General features: G+C 39.2%; 1 protein-coding gene and 1 pseudogene across 3 annotated transcripts in view; both read right to left on the bottom strand.

The window, feature by feature from the left end:
• Positions 1 to 833: 833 nt before the first annotated feature.
• On the bottom strand, positions 834 to 15,827 carry LOC143271045 (actin, cytoplasmic 1 pseudogene; annotated as a pseudogene). Its single transcript, XR_013048319.1, has one exon. The product of XR_013048319.1 is annotated as an actin, cytoplasmic 1 pseudogene (transcript).
• Positions 15,828 to 17,836: 2,009 nt separating this feature from the next.
• Positions 17,837 to 24,277, bottom strand: part of Cul4b (cullin 4B) — a 44,444-nt gene continuing 38,003 nt past the window's right edge. For both annotated transcript variants that reach the window (XM_006981563.4, XM_006981564.4), the window contains exons 20-23: positions 23,824 to 23,929; positions 22,123 to 22,295; positions 20,708 to 20,860; positions 17,837 to 18,000 (exon numbers count right to left, since the gene is read on the bottom strand). In XM_006981563.4, coding sequence (XP_006981625.2) covers positions 17,905 to 18,000; positions 20,708 to 20,860; positions 22,123 to 22,295; positions 23,824 to 23,929 — 528 coding nt within the window. In that variant the 3' untranslated portion in view covers positions 17,837 to 17,904. The remainder of the gene's footprint in view (positions 18,001 to 20,707; positions 20,861 to 22,122; positions 22,296 to 23,823; positions 23,930 to 24,277) is intronic.

Genomic DNA, 24,277 nt, shown 5'->3' with positions numbered 1-24,277 from the left:
TCATTGTACCCCACTGCCCATCTTCTCATCTAAGCTGCGGGTTGGAGTGGAGTGGAGACCAGCTCAGGCGTGCTCCCGCTGGCCTCCCGGGTCCTGGCAGTGTGGCTGGCATAAATATTCATATCCTTTCTCCCAGCCCCAACCTTGTGCTCCAGCTCTGGGATATACTTCCAACCCACTTTGAGACATTTCTTTTTAATGGTCTTTCTTGTTCTCTTGAGACAGGGTCTCACTATGTAGCTTTGGCTAGCCTGGAACTCTCCATGTTGACCAGGCTGGCCTCGAACTCTGTTCTGCCTCTGTTCTCAAGTTCTGCCATGTTTATGTCCCTGTTGCTGGGATTAAAGGCATGTGCCACCCTACCCACCCAGAAGTCTCTGCAATTATTTATTTATTTGTTTGTCTGTAAGGTGCACCTTTATTAAACTGGTCTCAAGTCAGTGTACAGGCAAGCCCTGGCTGCCTCAACACCTCAACCCACTCCCAGGGAGACCAAAGCCTTCATACATCAAGTTGGGTGGGCAAGAAAAGGAGGACTACAGTGGCTAACCATTCAAAAAAAATTTTTTTAAAAAGTATTAAGGTGGAAGATTTTTTAAAAATTGCAGTACATAATTTACACAGAAGCAATGTTGTCACCTCCCCGGTGTGGACTCGGGGTGTGAACTCGGCCACCCTCCTCCAGGGAATGAGATGGCTTTTGGGAGAGTGAGGGACTTCCTGTATATAGCCATATATCTCATGGATACTTAGAATGACTATTAAAAAAGAAAAAACAAAACAAAACAATGTACAATCAAAGTCTTCAGCCACATCGTACAACTTTGGGGGACGCTTGCTCCAACAGACTTCACAGTTCCAGTTTTTAAATCCTGAGTCAAAAGCGCCAAAACAAAACAAAACTTTCTTAAATTTTTATTTAAATTTTTTTTTCATTTTATATACCAACCGCAGTTCCTCTTGTGGGCATACATGGGCGCAAAGAGGGTGCCGAGAGAAATTTAGACAAATAGAGCTTAAGCTTTAAGCTGTTTACGAGCAAAGATACAAAGGATGATGTGGAGAGGAAGTTAACTTGGGTTGTTTGTATGGAGATTAGAGACAAATGGTGAGGAAGGAAGTTAGCTCAAGTTATTTAGATGATGTCAGGGCATAAGCAACTTGCAAATAGGGTGATCTTTAAAATGATTGGTTGGTTCCTTCACCCGCTCCTAGGGGTCTGAGGTTTTCTGGTATAAAAGAGGCTTACTGCTTATTAATAAACGAGTTCTTGCTTGATTTGATTCCTTGCTGTGTTGGCAAACACTTACCTTTCCTCGGTTCCAGGCCACCTCTTCACAGGTGACCTAAGTTCCCGGTGGGGCAGGTCCCCACATCCTTTCTCCCCTTCTCCCCCCCCCCACCCCAATCCCAGCCCCATCCACTCCTCAGAGGGGGTAAGGCCTCCCTTGGGTAGTCAACAAAGCCTGGCATACTAAATTGAGACAGGGCCTACCCCCTCTTCCCTTAACAACAACAAAACCCCCCCCAAAAAAACCAAAAAACAAAGCCATGCCAATGTTGTCTCATTTTTTTTTTCTGCGCAAGTTAGGTTTTGTCAAAGAAAGGGTGTAAAACGCAGCGCTTAGTAACAGTCCGCCTAGAAGCATTTGCAGTGCATGACGGAAGGGCCAGACTCATAGTATTCCTGCTTGCTGACCCACATCCGCTGGAAGGTGGGAAGTGAGGCCAAGGTGGAGCCACCGATCCACACAGAGTACTTGGCGCTCAAGAGGAGCAATGATCTTGATCTTCACGGTGCTGGGAGCCAGAGCAGTGATCTCCTTCTGCATTCGATCTGCAATGCCTGGATACATGGTGGTACCACCAGACAGCACTGTGTTGACATAGAGGTCTTTGCGGATGTCGATGTCACACTTCATGACGGAATTGAATGTAGTTTCTTGGATACCACAAGATTCCATACCTAGGAAGGAAGGCTGGAAAGGAGCCTCAGGGCAGGGGAACCGCTCATTGCCAATAGTGATGCCCTGGCCATCGGGCAGCTCGTAGCTCTTCTCCAAGGAGGAAAAGGATGCAGCAGTGGCCATCTCTTGCTCGAAGTATAGGGCAACATAGTACAGCTTCTCTTTGATGTCACGTATGATTTCCCTCTTGGCTGTGGTGGTGAAGCTGTAGGAACGCACACTTAGGATCTTCATGAGGTAGTCTGTCAGGTCCGGGCCAGCCAGGTCCAGACGCAGGCTGGCACGAGGGAGAGCGTAGCCCTCATAGATGGGCACAGTGTGGGTGACCCCATCTCCGGAGTCCATCACAATGCCAGTGGTTCCAACAGAGGCATACAGGGACATCACAGCCTGAATGGCTACGTACATGGCTGGGGTGTTGAAGGTCTCAAACATGATCTGGATCATCTTTTCACGGTTGACCTTGGGGTTTAAGGGAGCCTCGATAAACAGCACAGGGTACTCCTCAGGGGCCACATGCAGCTGGTTGTAGAAGATGTAGTGCCAGATCTTCTCCACATCGTCCCAGTTGGCGACAATGCTGTGTTCAATAGGGTAATGCAGGGTCAGAATTGCCACTCTTGCTCTGGGTCTCATTACCCACGTAGGAGTCCTTCTGGCCCATGCTCACCATCACGCCATGGTGCCTAGGGTGGCCCACGAGGGAGGGAGGGGAAGACAGCCTGGGGGAGCATCAACGCCTGCGAAGCCGTTGTCAACGAGTGCAGAGATATCCGCATCCATGGCGAACTGGCGGCGTGCGTGAAGAGGTGAAGAGCGAGCGGCGAGAGACCTGTGTTTGCGGGTGGACGCAGCCTGGACGGCCAGCCCTCTGCAATTATTTATGACACTACAGTCATCAGGGTCTCTGAAGACTGCTATTGTAATAGCTTGAATTTGAGAGGCAGGACAAATACTTTTTGAAGATCCACATCCATAATACAGCAACAAACTCAGTGAATTCCTCCCATTATGTAGCCCTTGACCCTATTTATACAGCAGTTTACAAAAACCGGTCAGTTTTTTGTTTGTTTGTTTTCTGAAGCAGGGTTTCACGGAGCCCAGACTGGACTCAAATGCTGTGTAGCTGAAGATGACCTCACATTCCTGGTCCTCCTCCACCCCCCAAGTGCTAGAATTACAGGTGTATGCTATTATACTATTTATGCTTGATCTAAAACAAAAATTCTGATATATACCAACGTACAAGAACACACACAGGGTGGGGGAGGGGGTTTTAATCAATAAAAAGTTGGGTACCTTAAATCAACTTACTTTGATATTTATACTATGTTGTAGAATATTGTTTTAAGGTATGTGACTTTTATGTTGTATATGTTTAACTATGTGAAGCTGTGTTACTGTGCCTGTCTAAAATACCTGATGGCCTAATAAAGAACTGAACAGCCAATAGCAAGGCAGGAGAAAGGATAGGCAGGGCTGGCAGGCAGAGAGAATAAATAGAAAGAGAAATCTGGAAAAAGAGGAAGAAGGAGCCAGAGAAGGAGGAGGACATTGGGGGCCAGCTACCCAGCTACACAACAATGGAGAAATAAAGAAAGGTATACAGAAAGAGAGAAAGATAAAAGCCCAGAGGCAAAAGACAGATGGGTTAATTTAAGAAAAGCTGGCAAGAAACAAGCCAAGTTAAGGCTGTGGATTTATAATTAAGAATAAGCCTCTGTATGTGATTTATTTGAGAGCTGGGTGGTGGGCCCCCCAAAAGAACAAAAACCAACAACAATATTACTTCCAACTTAAGAGTGCCTTGTTATGTTTTGGATTGATTAAGAAACATGAACTTCTTGTGACTAGAGAGTTGGCTCAGCAGTTAAAAGCACGCATTGCTCTTCTGGAGGACCTGAGTTCAAGTCATAGCACCTACATGATGACTAACAACTACTTATAATTCCAGTTCCAGGGAATTTGAAGCCCTCTTCTGGCCTCTGTGTACACCAGGCATGCATGTGGTACACAGACAGACGTACATGCCAGCCAAAACACCCATACACACACACACACACACACACACACACACACACACACACACACACACACCTCAAAAAAAAAAAACCATGAAACCAAATATGGTGGTTCATAACTGTAGTCCTATCACTCAAGAGGCTGAGGCAAGACTGTTGCAAGTTAAAGGCAATCTAAGCTATAGAGAGCCTGTCTACACAACAACCAAAAAATAAAATTAAATTCAACTGTGAGAAAGGGTTTCTCTATATATTAGCAGGCACATAATGTATAAAGGTAAAAGTTCCTGATTGTTAGACTTGGTGGGCACCATCTGTAATTTTAGCACTCAGAAGCTAGATGTACGTGTGATCACAGGAGGCTAGCCTGGACAACATCCTGAGACAATTTTAATAAATGAACTTTGTGAAAATAACTTTGAAGAGGAAGAATGTCTACTAACACAGCCATTGTTGAACTAGCTGAACCACAGGCTGTAAGCCATTCTAATAAATCCCCTATATATAATATTAAATAAATATAAAATATTAGCATATATAATAAATATTTATATTATTTTAAACATAATATAAATTGTAGTGGGTAGCTGTTCCAGCTTTGATCTTGAAACACTGCTCCTAGATTGACAGCAGGTAACTGCCACACCTGCCTATGACCTGCCCCTGGGGTGTGGCTGAGAGGGAGCCCCTTAGCCCCTTCTGGATACCTCGTGGTCCTGGAAGCTGGATGGACACCAAGCCAGAGTTCTCTGCTGGATGGTACCTCATCTCTCCCTGATCCTATAACCAACCCCTATTGGATGAATGTAAGTTATCCCAGAAATAAACCTCTCTTGATTACCAGATAAATTACGTGGAATTGCCCCATTAATTACAGTAATAATAAATTGTATATTATAAATCTTCTTTATATATTCTATATAGAGTGAATATGTAATATATATATGTATATATTATATTCATTCTATTAGATATGTTCCTCTAGAGAACCTTGACTAATACAGTCTCCTTTGATGCCATCTCCAAGACCTACAACTACTTGACCCCTGACCTCTGGAAAGAGACTATTCATTAAGTCTCCTTACCAGGAATTCACTGACCATCTTGTGAAAACCCACACCAGAGACTCAATTCAGAGGACTCAGGCTCCAGCTGTGGTTACCAAATGGTGTTTTTATACAAGAAAAATAAAGCGAATTAAATCTTGTTAAAAAAAATAGCTAGAAGATACACAGGAACATAAATTAACCAAAATAGAATTCTACAAAGCAAGTGACCAAGAAGGGAGGAGAAAGTGCCTTATCTTTCTTTCCCTAGGTATCTCCAGGTATGCAATAGACACACAAACTATTACTTAGGTTTTTCCCTTGCAAATTGGCTATTACAAGAATCCACCCAAACATGAACTATAAAGGGTAAGACAGGTATGGGGGTGCACTCCTGTATTCCTAGGCAGAGGGAGGAGGATCACAAGTTTCAGTTCAGCCGAATAGTGGACTCTGCATGGCAAGGCTCAGTCTATGAAGAGTAGAGAGAATACTATTTTTATTGCTCTATAGTTTTATGTGTTGACAATGGCATCTGTGGGGCATCCTATTCACTCTAGAAGTTGCCAGAGTCCTGGGAATACTAGCAGGGGTTAAGAGGTCAAAATTATTATCAAACACTGCCCACTTAGATCTCTGCTTACTGTGCTTGTTAAGAAGGCAAAACCAGACTATCATTAGGAATAATTTAATTGACTTTGTGTTTGGGGGGGTGGCGAGACAGCCATGTTTGGTTCTATCCTTGGTCTCTGGGCTATCCAGACCGTGTTAGGTTTGGGATCCCTCTGGTGGCCTCAAGTTGGACCAGTCATTGGTTGACCACTCCCACAAGTTCTGTGCCACCATTTCCCCAACACATCTTGCAGGGAGGACAATTTGCAGGTCAAAGGTTTTGTGGGTGGGTTGATGGGTTTCAGAGACTGAAGTGGACCCTGCATGGGTCTCAACTAGGTCCTCTGCATATACTTTATTGTAGAATATTATTTTAAGATGTATTACATTTGTTTGCTGTGGGCATTTAATGATGCAAAGATGTGTTGCATTCTTTTATGTTGCATTTAACACTGTGAAGCTGTGTAACTTTGACGTCTAAAACACCTGACGGTCTAATAAAGAGCTGATCAGTCAATAGCAAGGCAGTCAGAAAGGATAGGTGGGGCTAGCAGGCGGAGAGAATAAATAGAAGGAGAAATCTGGGAGGAAAAGAAGAGGAAGTGCAAGAGAACAAGGAGAGAAGGACGCTAGGTACAAATAGTGAGTTCCAGGACAGCCTGGAGACTGTCCTGGTCTCACAGTGAGACCATGTTTTTGTCTGTCTTAGGGACAGCAAAAAATATATTGCTTCTTCCTTCCCAACTATAGATTAGCAGTAGAAAAAATTGGTAAAAGTTAATTCCTTGGTTTGGAAGAAGAAACCATTAAATTGTTCCCTACCCAGAAATAACCATTCCTTTTCTTTTTTTCTCATTTTGTGTCCTGAGAGTTTATGTGGCTTTGTATCGAGGCACACAGGTTATCAGGCCTGTGTAATACTGAAAGGTCAGACAGAAATATGAGTCATGACCACTTTCAGCTAGCATCCTATTGACTACTGCGAGTCTCTTCCTTCTTTGGAAGTAGCTCAGGAAATTTGGCAGGACATTTTTGTACCCTTTGTAGAGATTCCTCTTGCATTCTGAAATGCTGGTCGGTTTATCAGTCAGTTGACAGGTGTATCTAGTTTTCAACGAAATTCACTACTGCTAGAAATGCTTCTGTTGTTGCTCTGACACAGGGTCTCACTCTGCAGCTTGGGTTGGCATCCACTCCTGAGTTTCGCCTCATCTTCCAAGTACAGAGATTACAGCAACTTCGTGCTCTGAATGTCCCTCGAATGAGAACATTATCAATTAACCGAAACCTCCCTCCATACTGGGGATCAAACTCAGGAGTTCATACGTGCTACGTAAGTACCAGAGAACTCCATACACACCCGGCCCCCACACTCCTCTTGAACCACTATACACTGTTCTGCCAACATTGCCACAATTTTGTGGGTACACTTATAATATGATGTGAAACATCAGCAACTCCTTCAGGAAACTTGAGCTCTCTCCAAACTAATTCCCATGAGAGTTTTTCCTTCAGCCTGACTCCGATTTTCCTTTCTGCACGTTTCAATCTTCAATTCTGTTCTCCTGGATCCCCATGTACCCCCCTCTGAATCTCCAATACCTCCACCATCCCTCTTGCTCACTCCTCCCCACTTCAACTCTCCAGTCATTTTAACTTTGGGCTCTGTGGCTTGCAAAAGACTTGGGCACCATTCAAACTACCTGGAGCTGTAAAGAAAAAAAAATCAGAAATAAACAACACATGCTATCCACCTGACAGTATGTGGAGACATTCTGGCAGCTGTTAGAGCTCCTTGGTCACTCCTAAGAAATTTAGTCTAGATCCTTCCTAAGACTTACCAATAGTAATCCACAGACAGGGCCCCCAAACTCCCTGTAGGGGATAATACTCATCAGAAGGGCAAAACTTTTTTATTTTTTGAAAACTGAGCAATTTTTTTTCTCACAAACGTAGATAAAAAGCATTAGTCATATGAACTTCTGTGGCTAGAAGCAATTTAAGATTCAGCTATTCTTTTCCTAACTACTGTGGCTTGTATTATAGCACCTAACACCTGCCTGAAAGTTTTAGAAGAAGCCTGTTAGACCTCTGCATCTGCATGTGTTGTATTTTCTACCTGACTGGTAAATGAACCCTATTCAATTGTCTCAAAGCAAAACACACTATTTTCTCAGAAGTGCACGAAATAACCCAAATGCTTTCCAAGTTCACATGGCTTTGGCAATCCTCATTAAGTAAGAATACTGTTGGTTTGTTTATTCAGCCCTCGAATTGGAACACTGCAAGTTCAGCACGCATGCCTTGGTAAATGGCTGTTGAGTTTGCTGCAGGCTTGTCAGCATCCAAAGTGATGCTGATCCCACAACTTCCCCTTCTACCTGCGTTTACGGGTTTGAGTATAAGTTCTCTGAAGAAACAACATTAGTCCTGCAGATTATTTTGTGTGACTATAACACTAGGGCCACGGAGAGGTGTAATACTGCAGATTGAGAGCTAGTATCAGGGACCACCTTCAGTTCTCCTTTATTTGTATGTGCATGTGGAAGACAGGTCAGGTCACCTGGGGTGTCTTTCCTCAGGTGTCACGAACCTTAATGAGACAGTCTCTCACTGGACTGGAGTTCATCAAGTAGGTTAGGCTGACTGGCCACCACTTTACCTTCCCAGTGCTGGGAGTGCAACACCACTCCCAGCTTTCTAAAAGGGGTATTAGGGATCAAATTTGGGGTGTCACATTTGCAAGGCAAGCACTTTACTGAGCCATCTCCCCAGCCCTTTTGGTCCTTTAAATAGCCATTTACTACCAACCTCCCCATCTGGCTTAACAGCCTGGGGACTGCTAAGCAAAACTCTGGAATGTGCAATTAAGCATGGCGACCTCTCATTTCCACCAACCCTGAAGTTTAGAATGCTGTGGCATCTGAAACCTATTAAAGAGACATCCCTGCTCAGTTGTAGTCCACTAGATGCCCCCCACCAGTGGACTCAGTAAGTGAATTGATTTCTAACATTTCTTTTGTTCAGTGACTACAAAAGGTCACACAACCTCTTCCACAGTGGAAGAAGTTCCTGGGAATAATGAATTCATATCCCTTGGTCATGGTCATTTATATGCTGCTCAGAATAAACTATTTTCTTATCCCTATAAAAAATAGTTATATATTGATACCTCTAGATGTTTACGATTTAAACTATACATTCAACCTAAAACCAAATGTACAATGTAGAAGTTCAGTATCCATTTCTTCAGTACTCAAACAAAATCTATTTTGCACTACTAAAGGTGTTAATGAACAAAAAAGACATTATAGAAAATGGAAAAATGAAAAAAAGTCCTCTTATCAGTAATTATTTTAAATGTAAAAGAAGTAAATACTTTAATTTGGAAAAGGAGAGACTGGGGAACTGGATTTAAAAATATAATCTAACTATAATCTAACTATAGACTGTCTATAGACACAAACATCATGAAAAGAAAGGGTAGGTGCACAGACAACATAAACTGTAAATCGACGAGAGCTAAGGTATCTCTACTAATTTCCTTTTATCTACTAATTTGCCTGTAATCCCAGCACTCCTGGGAGGAAGAGGCAGGCGGATCTTTGTGAGTTCGAGGCCAGCCTTGTTTACAGAGTGAGATCCAGGAAAGGCGCAAAGCTACACAGAAAAACCCTGTCTCGAAAAACCAAAAAAAAAAAAAAAATGTGAGTAAAAACATATTACATTACATAAGGAACAACATTATAAGGTGAGGGGTCTATCCATGAAAAGGATGGAATAATTATAAACATAGACACCTATCCCAAAATACACGAAGCAAGAATTGGTAGAAATGAAAGGAGGAATGGTGTGCAACTGCAGCTGAAGATTTCCAAAGACTCCAATGCCCTACAGGTAGAAGATGAGGAGGGAAACAGTGAATGGAAATGATTCAAACCTATCTGCCTTCCCAGACATAACAGAATACTCACTCCACTCAAAACAGTACAGATGCTCTCCTCAAGTCTCCACAGAACATTCTCTAGGCTAGATCATTTGTTAGGCTACACGAGATTCACGTTTACAAAGAATGTAATGAAACACAGTACTTCTGTCACAAGGTGAAATTAGAAATCAAGGCGAGCAGGAGGGCTCAGAAGATGAATGGTTGCCTCCAAGACTGACAACCTGAAATGGATCCTCAGGATCCACTTGGTGGAGAAAACTGACTCCTACAAGTTGTCTTCTGACCTCTACGCATGGGCCATCACACATGCATGCCCACACATACATATAACATCAAAAATAAATTAATAAAAATGTAATGTAAGGTGTTACACATGCCTTCAATCCCAGCAACTGGGAGGCAGAGGCAGGCAGATCTCTGTAAGGTTTTGAGGCCAGCCTGGAAAACATAATGAGTTCCAGGTCAACCAAGGCTACACATAGACACTTTCACACACACAAAAAATGTAATTAAAGAATTTGAAATTAAATTTTAAAGAGTATGAACTAAAAATTTAAACTGCATTTGACAATAGGTGTCACTCAAATTTAATTAAATAAATTTCCTTAAATATGAAAAAAAGAATTTGAAATTAGAAATCAGCTAACAGGAAAACTAGAAAATTCACACTATATGGAAATTAAACAACATATTTTTTCCAAAAACCAATGAGCAAATCTAAAAATTATTTTAAAACAAAAACAAACAGAGCAAACTGATGGGATGCAGCAAAAAAGTATTGAGAAACATTTATTAACTGTAAATGCCTATACTACACAAGATTTCAAATCAACAAGGTAGTTTTATATAAGAACCAAAACAATGGGAGTGAGGTAGAGATGATTCCGTCAGTAAAGTGCTTACTGTCCAAACATGACGACCTGAGTTTGAATTCCCTGAACTCATGTAAAAAGCTAGACATGGCAGAGAATGCATATAGTCCCAGTGCTGGACAGGCATAGCCAGAAGCTCTGAAGCTTGCTGGCCAGCCAGTGTTGCTGAATTGGTGAGCTCTGGGTGCAGTGAAAGCCTGTCTCAGAAAATAAGAGCAATAAAGAAAGATATCCAATACTAACTGCTGTTCTCCACTTGTGTACACACACACACACACACACACACACACACACACACACACACACACACATTTCTGCTGCTGGCACACACAAGAACACATAGATGACACACACACCCAAAAGAACAAAAACAGAAGGAAAATAATTAAACTCAAAGACAAAGATATGAGAGGTAATATATGAAAAATGAATATAATAGAAAATGCAAAGGCTCTAGGCACCAAACCTGGCAAACTGAGTGTGAGCCCCAGAATCCACATGGTGGAGAACCAACACCTACAAGTTGTCCTCTGATCTCCACATACAATGTTGTACGCACATACACATTTGCATACATACACACACACACACACACACACACACACACACAAAATGAAGAAATAAAATAGTGTTAAAAGCTTTTTTTTTTCGAGACAGCATTTTAATAGAAACATATCAGCAAGCAGCTGAAGCAAAATCACAAGTGACTCATTTATGTAACCTCACCACTCAGGAGAGAGATGGAGGCAGGACTACCTCAAGTTTGAGGTTAGTCTGGGCTACAGAGTTCCAGGCTAGCTCTGTGAAACTATATTAACAAAGAAACAATGCCCCCAATAGAAAAGAAAAAGAGAAACCTAATCAATAACCAAAAGCCTTCACCAAAAGAAAGGTACAGAATCATACTGCTTCTCAATATAAAAATTCTATTCATATTTAAAGGAGGGTATTAGTTTTTAACGGCCAACTCTTTTCTATGTCTTCCAAATATTAGAAGAATAAACAGTAGCTCCTATTATGAAGCCAGTATTATCTGGTATCAAAGATACAGTAAGCACACTACGGGCTGCCGAGATGGCTCAGCAGACAAAGGTACAAAACTGGTGGAGGTCAACCCCTGGGACCCACATATTGGAAGAAAGGGGACTCCTGTAAGTTGTCATCTAAGGTCCATATAAGTATCTTGGCACGTACACAACCCGCACCAAATACCATAAAATACTTTTAGAAAGAATACCACCGACAAGTATTTCTTATGAACACTTATGCAAAAATTCTCAACACTATAGGCAAATCCACATCAAAAAAGGTGGTGTTTTACTAAGAGTAGAAGAATCGTTGCACATATGAAAAGGAATTCAATGTAGTACACATTAACACAATGAAAGAAAATACAATTATCTCAACTAGTACGGAAAGCTAGTTGATAAAGTGCCACATGGTTTAATGATTAAAAATCAACTCCAGGGGTTGGAGAAATGGCTTGGTGGTTAAAAGCACTGGCTGCTCTTGCAGAGGACCTTGGGTTCAATTCCCAGAACCCACATGATGGCTCACAATTGTCTCTAACTCCAGTTCCTGGAGATCCAATGTCCTCCTCTAGCCTCTGCAGGTAACATGAATGTACATGTGGCACATGTATACATGCCAGCAAACACTCATACATATAAATATGAATAAATTATTTATAAAAATAAAACTCCAAAAACTAGGACTGAAAAGGAACTTCCTATTCTCATAATGGGTATTTATGAAGTTCCTACAAAGCTATTGACTGGACACAACTCTATTCAAAGTTGTATTAGAAGCTCCAGTTACACACTAGGCTTACATGCCAGGCAAGAGGAAAAAAGCACCCAAACTAGAAAGAAACTCTTTGTAGATGGTTAAGATGCTATAAATAAAAACCACCAAAATATATTAGCACCAACAAGTCAATGAAAAAATGGAAGATACAAAACTATTATATAAAATATCAGTTATAGATGGTTATAGACTGGCAATGCATGTGTAAGTTCAGAAAATAATCTCATTCATAAGAGCATTAGAGTAAAATATTTGGGTATGTTTAGGGAGTAACATAAAACGTTACATGGGAAGTACAAATCTAACTGAAATTTTAAAGACCTAAATATACATCTTATAGTCATTAGGAGACTTAAAAATACTAAGATGGCAATACTCTTCAAAGACATTCTTATCAAAACCTCCAAAAGCCTTTCTACAGAAATAGAAACACTCCTGCTAAAGTTCACATAGAATTGCAAGTGACCCAAGTAGATAAAATCATCTCGCAAAGGAAGAGCAAAGATGGAACTCATACCTCCTGACTAAATCTATTACAGAGCTACAGTAATCAAAATAGTGTAGTACTAGCATAATGACTCAACACATAGACTCTGACGGGTGTAGTAGTGCACACCTTTAATCCCAGTACTTGAGAGGTAGAGGCAGGCCAGACAGGGTTACATGATAAGACTCAAAAAACCTAAACAAACAAAAACCAAGCCAACCAAACCAAACCAAAAACTGAACACTAAAAAGAAAAAAATGAGCCAGGTGGTGATGACACACTCCTTTTATCCCAGAACTCAGGAAATAGAGGCAGGCGGATCTCTGAGTTCAAGGCTAGCCTGGCCTATAGAGCAAGTTCCAGGACAGCCAGGGACACACAGAGAAACTGTTTCAAAACAAAACAAAATCCTGAATGAACAAAAATCTGCCAATCATTTCTTCGATATACCAAAAGCAACAACAAAAAAGTTAAATTTATTACTCTAAAAGTAGTAGAGTAATAAATTTAACTTCACTAAAATTAAATACTCTTGGACTGGTGAGATATCTCAGTAGGTTAACGGCACTTGGCAAGCCTGACAACTTGAGTTCAATCCCTGGTATCTACAAGGTAAGAGAGAACAAACTCTTTTTTTGTTGTTGTTTTGGAAACAATTTCACCATGTAGTCCTGGCTGTCCTAGAACTTGATCTGTAGACCAGGCTGTTCTCAAATTCAGAGATCCACCTTCCTCTGCCTCCCAAGTGCTGGGATCAAAGGTGTGCAGGTATGCACCACCACCATCTGGCGAGAATGAGCTCTTACAAGTGTCCTCTGACTTCCATATGTGCCATGGCACACCCACACCCACACACAAATGTAATAAAAATTAAATACTTTGTGCAAAGGATAGAGAAGACAACTTTTAACTGGATAAAATATTAGCAAACTATTCTATTTGATAAGAATCTAGTATCTGAATATATGAACAAGTCTTATAACTTAATAACAAGAGAGACACCCTATTTGAAAATGGCCAGTGTGGAGACATTTAAGAGAAAAGCTACAAATGGCAAAAAGATGATATGTCAAATTTTTAGTTATTAAATAAAATTCTCAAATGTCATGAACCCACTTCACATCATCTTGGATGGCCATAAGAAGACAATGGAGAACACCATACATTGATGAGGCTGCAGAGAAATTGGAACTCAGATGCTACTAGCAGCAGTGTAATTTGAAGACTTCTTAAGTTCAGAACAGAATCACCATGTATCTCAGCAATTTCATCCTGTGTATACTCTCAAAAGATTGTGAAACAAGGAATTAAACAAGTGTGTATACAATCCCTAAAAAGTGGAAACAACCCAGACCTTAATTACTTTCAATAAAGAGTATAGTATATCTATAAAACATATATATATATATGTATGTACATACATATATATGTAATTCAGTTATAAAAGGGAATGCATGCCTGATGTGAATGAACCTTGAAAAACATGCTAAATGAAAGAAATCCAACATAAGTCACAGTTCCAGTGATGTAAGATATCTAAAGGAGGCAAATCCAGATGAAGAGGGGTTAATGGTTTCTGGGGGCTGGGTAGAGGAGAAATGGAAAATAATTGCTCAATAATGGGCGCTGAGCTTCCTTCTGAGGTGATGAAACATTCCGAAACTGCAGGGTGATAACTGCACAACACTGAACACACTCAACGTCTCAATTGGATATTTTAAAATGGTTAGAATGGTAAATTTTATGTGTATTTTACAATAGAAAATTGAAAAGAAAGTTGAGAGATGTTATTACAGGAATTAGAGGGTGAAAAGATGGTTTTGTAGCTTGCAAAACTATTAAGTTCTAATGTGTCTAATAGTATACATTCTTATATTCTATAGCGAATAAAAAGTTTTATAAAATAATTTTTTTACTATGCTAGACATTATTTCTAAATTTTAACTCTAAGTGGATAATTTGTCCATTCAAAAGGAAAAATACACTTTATTCTAATAGCAGGAAGAAAAAAAAATAATTGAACAAAGTATATGATTCGAACCAGATAATAATTCCAATGTAAAACGAGGGTTGGGTGTTTTTTTTTTTTTTTCTGTTTTTCAGACAACTTTCACTATGCAGCCCTAGCTGGCCTGGAACTGACAAAGAGATCAACCTGCCTCTGCCTTCCAAGTAAAGCTTTAGAAAGGATATTTATAAACTATAATTACACAAAGTCCTATTACCCTTGGGTCCTTCTTCTTAAACTGTTTTGGCAATTTTATGTGAATGAGAGAATGAAATATGCAACATTTTTGCCATGTGCAACATTAAACAGTGTGGTCATTAAAACAGACAAAAAGCATACAACTAATGATGTGTGGAACAAGACAGGGTAGCACACAGCTATAATCCCAGCACTTAAGAGCCCAAGGCAGGAAGATCACAAATTCAAGGCCAGCCTAGGAAACAAAGCAAGACTCTTGTCTCAAAAACAGAAAAAAGATTTATGGATACTAAGATAGAAAATAAACCTGTCGGTCCTTTAGATACACATGACAACATAGAATAAACTCATTTCCTCTCCTGTACAAACACACATGTGGTAGAGACTTCAAGTCTACAGAAAATGTCTCAGGAACTGAGTTAGGAAAACATCAAGTAACATCTGTGACGGTATGCTGTCCAGAACAGAAACAATTAACAGAGTATCAGGCACTCTAAAAAAAATTAGCACCATCTCTTCTTCCAACTTCAACCTAAACTACTTCTATATTGACATTATGAAACTGCTGACTTTGAAAGTTTGACTGAAAAAATGTCTATACTTGAGCTTGATTTTTCTGAAGTGGCAATAACTGTCTACTTTGAGAATGCTGGGAATTTTACTATCTTTTTACTATAGCCTCCTCCACAGTATCTCAAAACTACCAACAAAATAACAAAGAGAAGATATAAAAATCATCAAATGTGAACTGTCAAATGTGAATTAAGGAAGCCATCAGGAAGATTTTGTTTTCTAGCTTTATGATTTTCTCACAATATTTGGAGTTTAAAGATCTTCCCCAAGAAACCTTTTTAAAATAAAAGTTTTATTGGAGAAAAATAGAACCACCACATACACAGGGGAATAAAAGCACAAAAATTCAACTGATACAGAACAACTGAAACTCACAATTATGCAATGTAGCTTGCCATTACTTTTCAGTTTCTTAACCAGCTTCCCTTAATAGTCTGGTTCGTTTTTTCAGCTGAAACAGCATCAAATTTTCCAAGAATTAAGAACCCCAGAAAAGGGACCCACTCTCAAGATAATGAATGTGGTATCAAGAGCTTCCTAGTAGGAACAACTTTACCTAAATATTCCTTAGAGTAACTAGTGAGTGGTGTAATAGTCTCCATATCCCAGAGATCAACAAGGATTAATCAGAACACTGATGTTGATGGTCCAGTAAACGTAACAGCCACATTTCCTTGTCAGAAGAGCTCCTGTAAGGAAATCGGAGAGGAGCTGGACAAAAATATACGAAATAGCTGCTCGAAAAGAATTGGGAAGCTAATTCTAAATATTAATATATAGTCAAACAATGTGCAAGTTGATGCATTAGAGAAATGGGCAACTTAAAAAAATACAGACAGCTGGCCACAGGTCTTTGAGAATTCAAGAGAACCATCATTAGTAGACATAGAGTCCCAAATCTCCTAAGCTGAAGGTTCAGGTCTAAGCAGTGCCCCTAACTGGCTCCAGAAAGATAAGAAAATATGCTGCTGGATAAAGCACTGAAGAAGTTCTAATTTAAAAGCAAACACTAAAACTGTCTGCTTCTCTCCCATAATCAATTCCCTTCATAGAAAAAGAATCCAGGAAGCAAAGCAAAACCTCTGGTGATGAAGAGAAGTCTTTTACTCACATTCTGAATTAGAAGAACAATACTTTTGTTATTCTGTGTGTGTGTGAACAATTTGGGGACAATTCCCTGAAAAGCAGGTGTCCAGTGGCTATGAGAACTCTTAAATTCAAGCAATTTAAAAAAAAAGAATAAAGAACTTGACATTTTCAAATAAGGAGTGTGTAAGTGAGACAAGGGAGAACCATATGTAGAGTTTCTCCAAGTCAGGAAGTGGATGAAAGTAAAATCTTTGTTTACCAACAAAGAGAAGAGATGCTTCCAAAAAAATAAAAAAAACACTTCAGTAGAAAACACTGGAATGCAAATCCTAGGAAGCCTCTAACAGTTGACAACTGGCCCAAGTTAAAGACAAAACGATGCAAACAACATTTAAAGACTGAAGCATGATGAAATGTAGCTGGTGATTTTTGCTCCTGAAATTTACAAAACAGGTTGATTTTGGTCTCCTGTGATTTTCATACTGTATTCATTTTTAATAAAAAGAACTGGATTTCCCCCTTTTACTATGTTCTTCTAGTATGAGATGATCAGTAACTTTTCTATTTTATCTATTTTAATAAGTACCTGTTAATCAGCACAGTAAATTTGGAGCTAAGTCTTATGTACACATCCCATACTCATAAATGGAAAACTTTAGGATGTGAATATATAAGGTATTATGGAAGTAACTGCCACCCTACTTGAAAAACTTGTTTCCAAATAAGGTTTCTTAACCAATCCCTTCAGTGTAACAGAATGCCAACAGCAATAACAACTTAATTTTCTTTTCAAGGGAAACCATAAAATGGGTGAACAACCAAGTCCAGGGTGGTTTTTCTATATGATAAATACATCCAGAACTCTGTACAGTAAATAAAGTTTGCATGCAGTTTAAGTATCTTTAAGTCACTTTTAAGCAAATAAACCTTTTGCTTCATTGATGATGTATAAGAATCCCCCTCCCCTTTTTAATGGCCATAGGGGTCTCTTCCCCAGTTCCAAAAGGAATCATGAAGACCGAGTACTTTCTTAAAGAGTTTTCTGCATATCATACTAAATAACATGCAAAGAGTTCAACAACATTCTTCTTAGAGGTTAAGTATTACTCTTTAAAATGGGCATGTTAACCACTGAGAAAAGTCCACACAACTATTTCCATTACACTGCTTCATTTGGTCATTGGAAGTATAAAAGAAGTCAAATAATATGAGATTCAACAAGTTAGTTTATCCATTGGCTACAGCATATGACAACAAATGTTCCAAGGCCAACATTCTATGCAATATAGTTGTACTGATTTGGATTTTCTTTATCTCTTTCCATGTAGTCCCGGTCAATTAGAGATTCTATTCTCTTCTTTAGATCTGCAGGCTGTAAAAGAAAACATATTTTCAATGCAAAGCTCTTAACCATCAACATAAGCCCATCTACCAACATCCCATCAAAAGAGAACAAAAGGCCCCAGGAGTCAGGCAGATCTCTGTGAGTTTGAGGCCAGCCTGGTCTATACATAGCAAGTTTCAGGACAGCCAGAGCTACACAGTGAAACACTGTGGTTTTTTTTTAAAGAGGGGTGAGGGTGAACAAAAGCAGGTGTGGTGGCACCTGACTACTACCCTAGTTCAGGGGGATGAGATAGGAGGACCGCAAGTTTGAGGGTAGCCTGGATCTTGTCAGCCAGATCCTGTCTTAATCCCCCATCAAGATGTCTATTTATACACTACACATATATTATACTACCATACTCCTATCATTATATAACATTTCCTACTAATTTATTTTAACTACATTTTTTGAGATTTATTTTTATGTAAATGGGTGTTTGGCTTGCACGTTTGTCTGTGTACCACATGTTAGCAGTACCCATGGAAGCCAGAAGAGGGTGTCAGATCCCCTGGAACTGGAGTTAAAGATGCATTAGCCATCATGGATACTCGGAATCAAACCCAGGTCCTCTATAAGTGAAGTCATTGCTCCTCTCCTTCCCTTCCTCCCTTCCTTCCTTTTGGTTTTTTGAGACTGGGTTTCTCTGTGTAGATCCTAGTTTGGCTCCAGCACCCACATCAGGTGGTTTGCAACTGCTTGTAACTCAAGCTCCATGTGGAGCTGACACATCTGTATACAAGTCAACACCCACATAGAGATACATAATTAAAAATAAAATCTTTAAAAAAAATTATAGCCTTGCACGGATAATTAATTATACTTATCTCTTGAATGATAAAAAGCTACTATATTGTATATATGGCCCATAAAAGTAATAAAAGCATTCTTTGGTATGAACAGGTAACTGGTTCTAGAACCCTGACACACCAAAATCTGCCAATGTTCAGTATTTGCATATAAATTCCTGCTATGTTCTAGTACAGTTTAAAATGATCTTGGTCAGGTGTATTGATACATGCTTACAATCCCAGCAATGAAGAATTTGAGGTAAGAGGATGACTTTTGAGGCCAGCCTGAGCTACACAGTCAGACCCTGATATAAAAAAATCAAATATTTCCATATCACTTACAATACCCAAAATACTTATGGTGTTATAGTTCAAATACAAACAAAACTAAAAGCCAAACAAATGAATTAGCTGTTTTTTTTTTTTTTTTTTTTTCAAGACAGGGTCTCTCTTTGTAGTCCTTGGTGTCCTAGAACTTACTATATAGACAAGACTGGCCTCGAACTCAAGAGATCCACCTGCCTTTGCCTCCCCAGTGCCAGGATTAAAGGCATTCACCACTACACCCAGCCAGATAATGCATTTTTTGTTTGTTTGGTTTGGTTTTGGTTTGTCAAGACAGGGTTTCTCTGTGTAACAGTCCTGGCTATCCTGGAACCAATTGGCCTTGAACTCACAGAGATCCACCTGCTTCTGCCTCCCAAGGGCTGGGATTAAGGGCATGCCCCACCACTGCCTGGCCTAGCTAATGCATTCTCAAAGGATGTTTTCAACCTTTGGTTTGTTGAAGTCACAGATATGGAATCGATGGCTATGAAGGGCTGATTTCAAAGTCAGCCTTGGAACACAGTAAGACCCTAACGCAAAAACAAAAGATAAAACAAAGAAGAAAAATAAACAGGGAAGTAAAATTCCATTTACTAACTCCAAGGTTTAAATAACAAATGGCTTTGGCTTAATAATGATCAAAGTATAGTGAGTGATCTCCTCCATTCTAGCATCAGTAAGCACTCTTGCTGGAGGTGAAATAATTAGTTGAGCATGTGTGCAAGTGTGGTAATGAGGAGGCAGTTTGAGGTTTGAAGAAGCAACCTACCTTATTAGAAGTAATAGCTACTACATACTTACATACATACCAAACTTATTACTAAGTGTTTTATACTTCCCATCTCATTTAAGCCTCAAAATAATAGTACGAGTAAAGTATAATTATCAATTCCAAACAAGCTCAGCAAGATTAAATGACTTATCAAAGTCCAAAGCTGCTAGGAATCCTAACAGCCAGTCTATGCAACCTCTACCAAATGTTTCTTATTACAAAAGTTTAGAAATCATTTAAAATTTGGAAAACAGTCCAGTACACTACCTCCTTGTCTAAACACCTTTATTACTGGACATTTGTATCGGAACAAGCCAATGTATTGACCAAGTTCAGTTTACTAGAACATATTGTTAGACATTTTCAAAAGACACTAAAAGTGCTTTAGCACTATGATCCATCCAGCAGCCTCTGTAACAGATCTGAGAAGATATTTATATAATGTAACTAAACAAGATAGAACTCAATTTAATAACCAAATATGTCAATTCTACAGAAAAGTAAGACTCAAAAGATAGAGTGAATTAAAAAATTTCAAAGCCATATTTACTCACTAAACTTTCAAGTACAGGGAGGAGCTTTTGTAAATTGTTTCCCCAATTTATCACAGTTGTATACATATACTAACAATATTCTTTTGTAACAAAATTCTTTTGTGAATCACATGTATGACTATAGGAAATAAATCTTGTTGTTCCAAATGGCTTTATGCCTTTAATTTATATTTGCAAGATTAGTGTCTAAAATCAAATGTATTCTCTTTCATTTAAAACAAGTCCCAGTATGGAGACACAGAAACACCTACTTTTACTGGAAATTTTAGCTGATTGTAGACCTCTGAAACAAGAAGATTGTGGCTAAGTGTTTTTCTCATCTTCATAATTCGGACAATCGCAGCATCAATTTGGTATTGTCTATCTTGAAATACTCTTTCTGTAGTGCTTGCTTGTTCTTCAACCTAAAAAAAAGTTTTCAAACGAAGTCAAACTTAATTATTAAGACAAACTGTACATTGGGGACATAACAGTGTTACTGTTCTAAAGGCACTGACTCATCTAAATGGGACCTTATAAATACAGACACAAGAAGAAAAAACTTGACAAATATAGCTCCTTTCTGTTCTAATCATACTGCCCTGTACCAATAAAGCAATGCCTACAGAGGTTGATAGAAAAATACCACCTTTGAGGACACAGGAGATAGACTCAGTTGGTCAAGTGTCTGCCCTGCAAGTATGAGGACCTGGTTTTTACATTTAATTTTCATGAACTCATGTAAAAACAGATAAACAGATTCCAGGAACTCAAAACCTAGCCGGCCAAGCCTAATTAGTGAGTTCCAGGCAAGTAAGAAACCGCGGCAAGAAACAAGGTGGATAGCTCCTAAGGAATGACACTGGAAGTTGTCCTCTGGTCTTCCCTAAAATTTAAAATGTTCACACTCATTGATCCAAATTTACTTCCATGAATTCATCTTAAGGAAAAGATTAGAGATTATGATTTAGGTATGGATTTTTTAAAATGGGCCACATACAAGAATATTATGTAGCTATTTAGCATTGTGTTGATTTTTAAAATATGTGGGGGGGTATGTACATTAAGTGAGTGTGGTTGGGGATGTAAGAGGACAACCTTGAGCATCAGGTTCTTTTCACAAACAAATCAAAAAACAAACAACTATGTTGACTGTCAACTCTATTATGTTTACTCCTCAACAAAAAGAAACATAAAATCAAATACTGAAATGTACTTGGGTAGACACAGGCACAGAAAATGTTAATAATAATGGCAGCATTAGAAAAATAAACTGTAAATTTCAGGGCTGTAAACATGGTTCAGCAGTAAAGAGAACCTGCACATTAACAACCATCTGTAACTCCAGCTCCAGTGAAACCAATACCCTCTTCTGGCATATGGGCCCCAGGCCTGATGTGATGCACAGACACACATGCAGGTAAAACACTCAAGCACATAATACAATTTTTTTGGGGGGGGGGGATTCAAGACAGGGTTTCTCTGTGTACTTTTGGTGCCTGTCCTGGAACTTGCTTTACAGACCAGGCTGGCCTCGAACTCACAGAGATCTGCCTGGCTCTGCCTCCCAAGTGCTGTGATTAAAGGCGTGAGCCACCACCACCCAGCTACAATTTTTTAATCTGTAAATTTCTACTATAAACACACATAAACCTAATACAGTACGACAAGAAAGCAAAAGGTTTACCGTTTCTTTCATTTGGATTTGATTGATCTTTATCCTGAATAGTTTGTGTTTGAAGTCGTCATTACAAATGAATTTGTCACCATCTTCGATATCTTTACCCTTTGGATTTTTAGCCAGAACTCTAGCTTTGCCACAGGCTAGTGACTGCAGTGTTCTCCTTAATTCTCCATCCTCTGAAGAAGTAATGGTTAGTCATTTGCTAGTAGCATGCAGAACACTACATTCAACATCAATTTGATTTCTACACATTCTCTATTAAACTGTGTCTTTTTCCCAAGGTCATCAACACCTGCTCTTTGTGCTATCCAATAACAATTTTTTTCTAGTTGTCTTATAAAATCATTGTCACCCCATGCAGACAACTACTAAAACTTCTGATGCAACATTTCACTTCTCTCAAGTCAATCACTAAAAGGACACTCCACATTGTAGATGGAAGTTTCTGTCCCACCTGGTCCTGCAGCTGTACAGTCCCAAATAAACACACAAAGGCTTATACTATTATAAACCGTTTGGACTATTGTTCAGGCTTATAACAAACTAGCTCTTATGCTTAAATTAACCCTAATTCTTGCCTATGTTTAGATATGTGGTTTGGTACGTTTTCTCAGTCCAACATTCTCATCTTACTTCCTCTGCATCTGGCTGGAGACCCCGTCTCTCCTTTTCTCCCCAGCCTTCTCCTAGTCTGGTCACTCCACTTATACCTCCTGCCTGGCTACTGGCCAATCAGCATTTTATTAAACCAATAGGAGTGACAAATCTTTACAGCGTACAAGAGCATTATCCCACACCACCACTTGGCTGTTTTATAATCATTCCAGTATGTTTTATTCTCCATTAACCTCTGTTTCATTGCTAATGATGATATTACTAACCTAATCCAATGAAAACCCTAGATTTATCTTTTAAGTTTTCCTTCTCCTTTATTCCACCATGGCTGTAGTAATTCCATTGCTGTTGGAATCATTTTACCAGGAGCCCGTTCGGACTTTATGTCAGAATTATCTCTATAGTTTCTAGACTAGAATCTTTTCCTGTTCCAGGAAAACCTATCAATGCCAGGTAAGTTGTTATTTCCTTTAAGTCATATGTTTTGAGTCACTATAGCAGAGGCTTCAACTGTATTCATCAGTCCATCTATACATCTTACCTATTGGATTTTATAGCTTACCATTCTAAGCTACAAACTTTTCATGCTTCCTAACCACACCACCCAAGCCTTTCTCACATTATTTCCTTTATTTCACATGCCTTCTCTAGAACTCAAGTCCCACTCCTTCCACAATGATCTCTTGCTTAACATACTTCTTGTTAGAACTATATACTGGTACTTACTGGTTTTGAAATTGCTAAGAATACAGAGGAAGGGGCTGGAGAGACATCTCACCATTGAAGAGTACTTTCTGGTCTTTCAGAGGACCAGATAGATACCAGTTTCCAGCACCTACATGGTGACACACAACTCAAATTCCAGGGGATACAATGCCCCCTTCTGGCCTCAACAGGTTCCTACACATGTATGTTATACATACACTCATACAGGCTCATAACATAAACATAAATAAATGAATGAATCTTTAAAAAAAAAAAGAGTACAGAGTAAAGGATTACTTCCTTGTATCTCCCAGAGCTCTGAACACAGTGACTGCACAGAGTAGAGAACTACAATTGCTTGATATTGACAGATGCAATACAAACCTATCCCAGTAGCTTGCTTAATCTCTTCTAAACTGAATTCCTCCCCTTCATTAAACATTAGCAGCACCAGGGTTTGAAAAAGAGAGACCTGAAGTTCTTTTTTGCCCTGTTAAGAGAAAAAGCAGGTTAGCCTAGTTTAAAAAAAATGAAAAATTAATAAAAAAAATCTCTTCTAGGAAAAGCATTTTTAATTAGTGAGTTAAGAAGCACAGATTAACATTATCCAAAACTCTGCTTCAGGTGGCAATAAAATGTGAAGTTTGAGGTTGAGGTTTAGGTATGATTCCACAAAAAATGAGGTGAAGGATTAGTTAGCCTAATAGCTTTTTTTTATAATCCTTATTAAAACAGAATAAAGTAATGGAAATAACCCTGTGTATCAATATAAATATTCACCATAAGCAGCAAGAAATTATTACTCTCAGTGCATTTTTTCAGACAGAGTTTCATGTAG

The sequence above is a fragment of the Peromyscus maniculatus genome, chromosome X (assembly GCF_049852395.1).
Source record: "Peromyscus maniculatus bairdii isolate BWxNUB_F1_BW_parent chromosome X, HU_Pman_BW_mat_3.1, whole genome shotgun sequence".
Classification (NCBI taxonomy): domain Eukaryota; kingdom Metazoa; phylum Chordata; class Mammalia; order Rodentia; family Cricetidae; genus Peromyscus; species Peromyscus maniculatus.
Note: the sequence above shows the minus strand (reverse complement) of the source record. Positions and strands in the feature narration are given on the sequence as shown.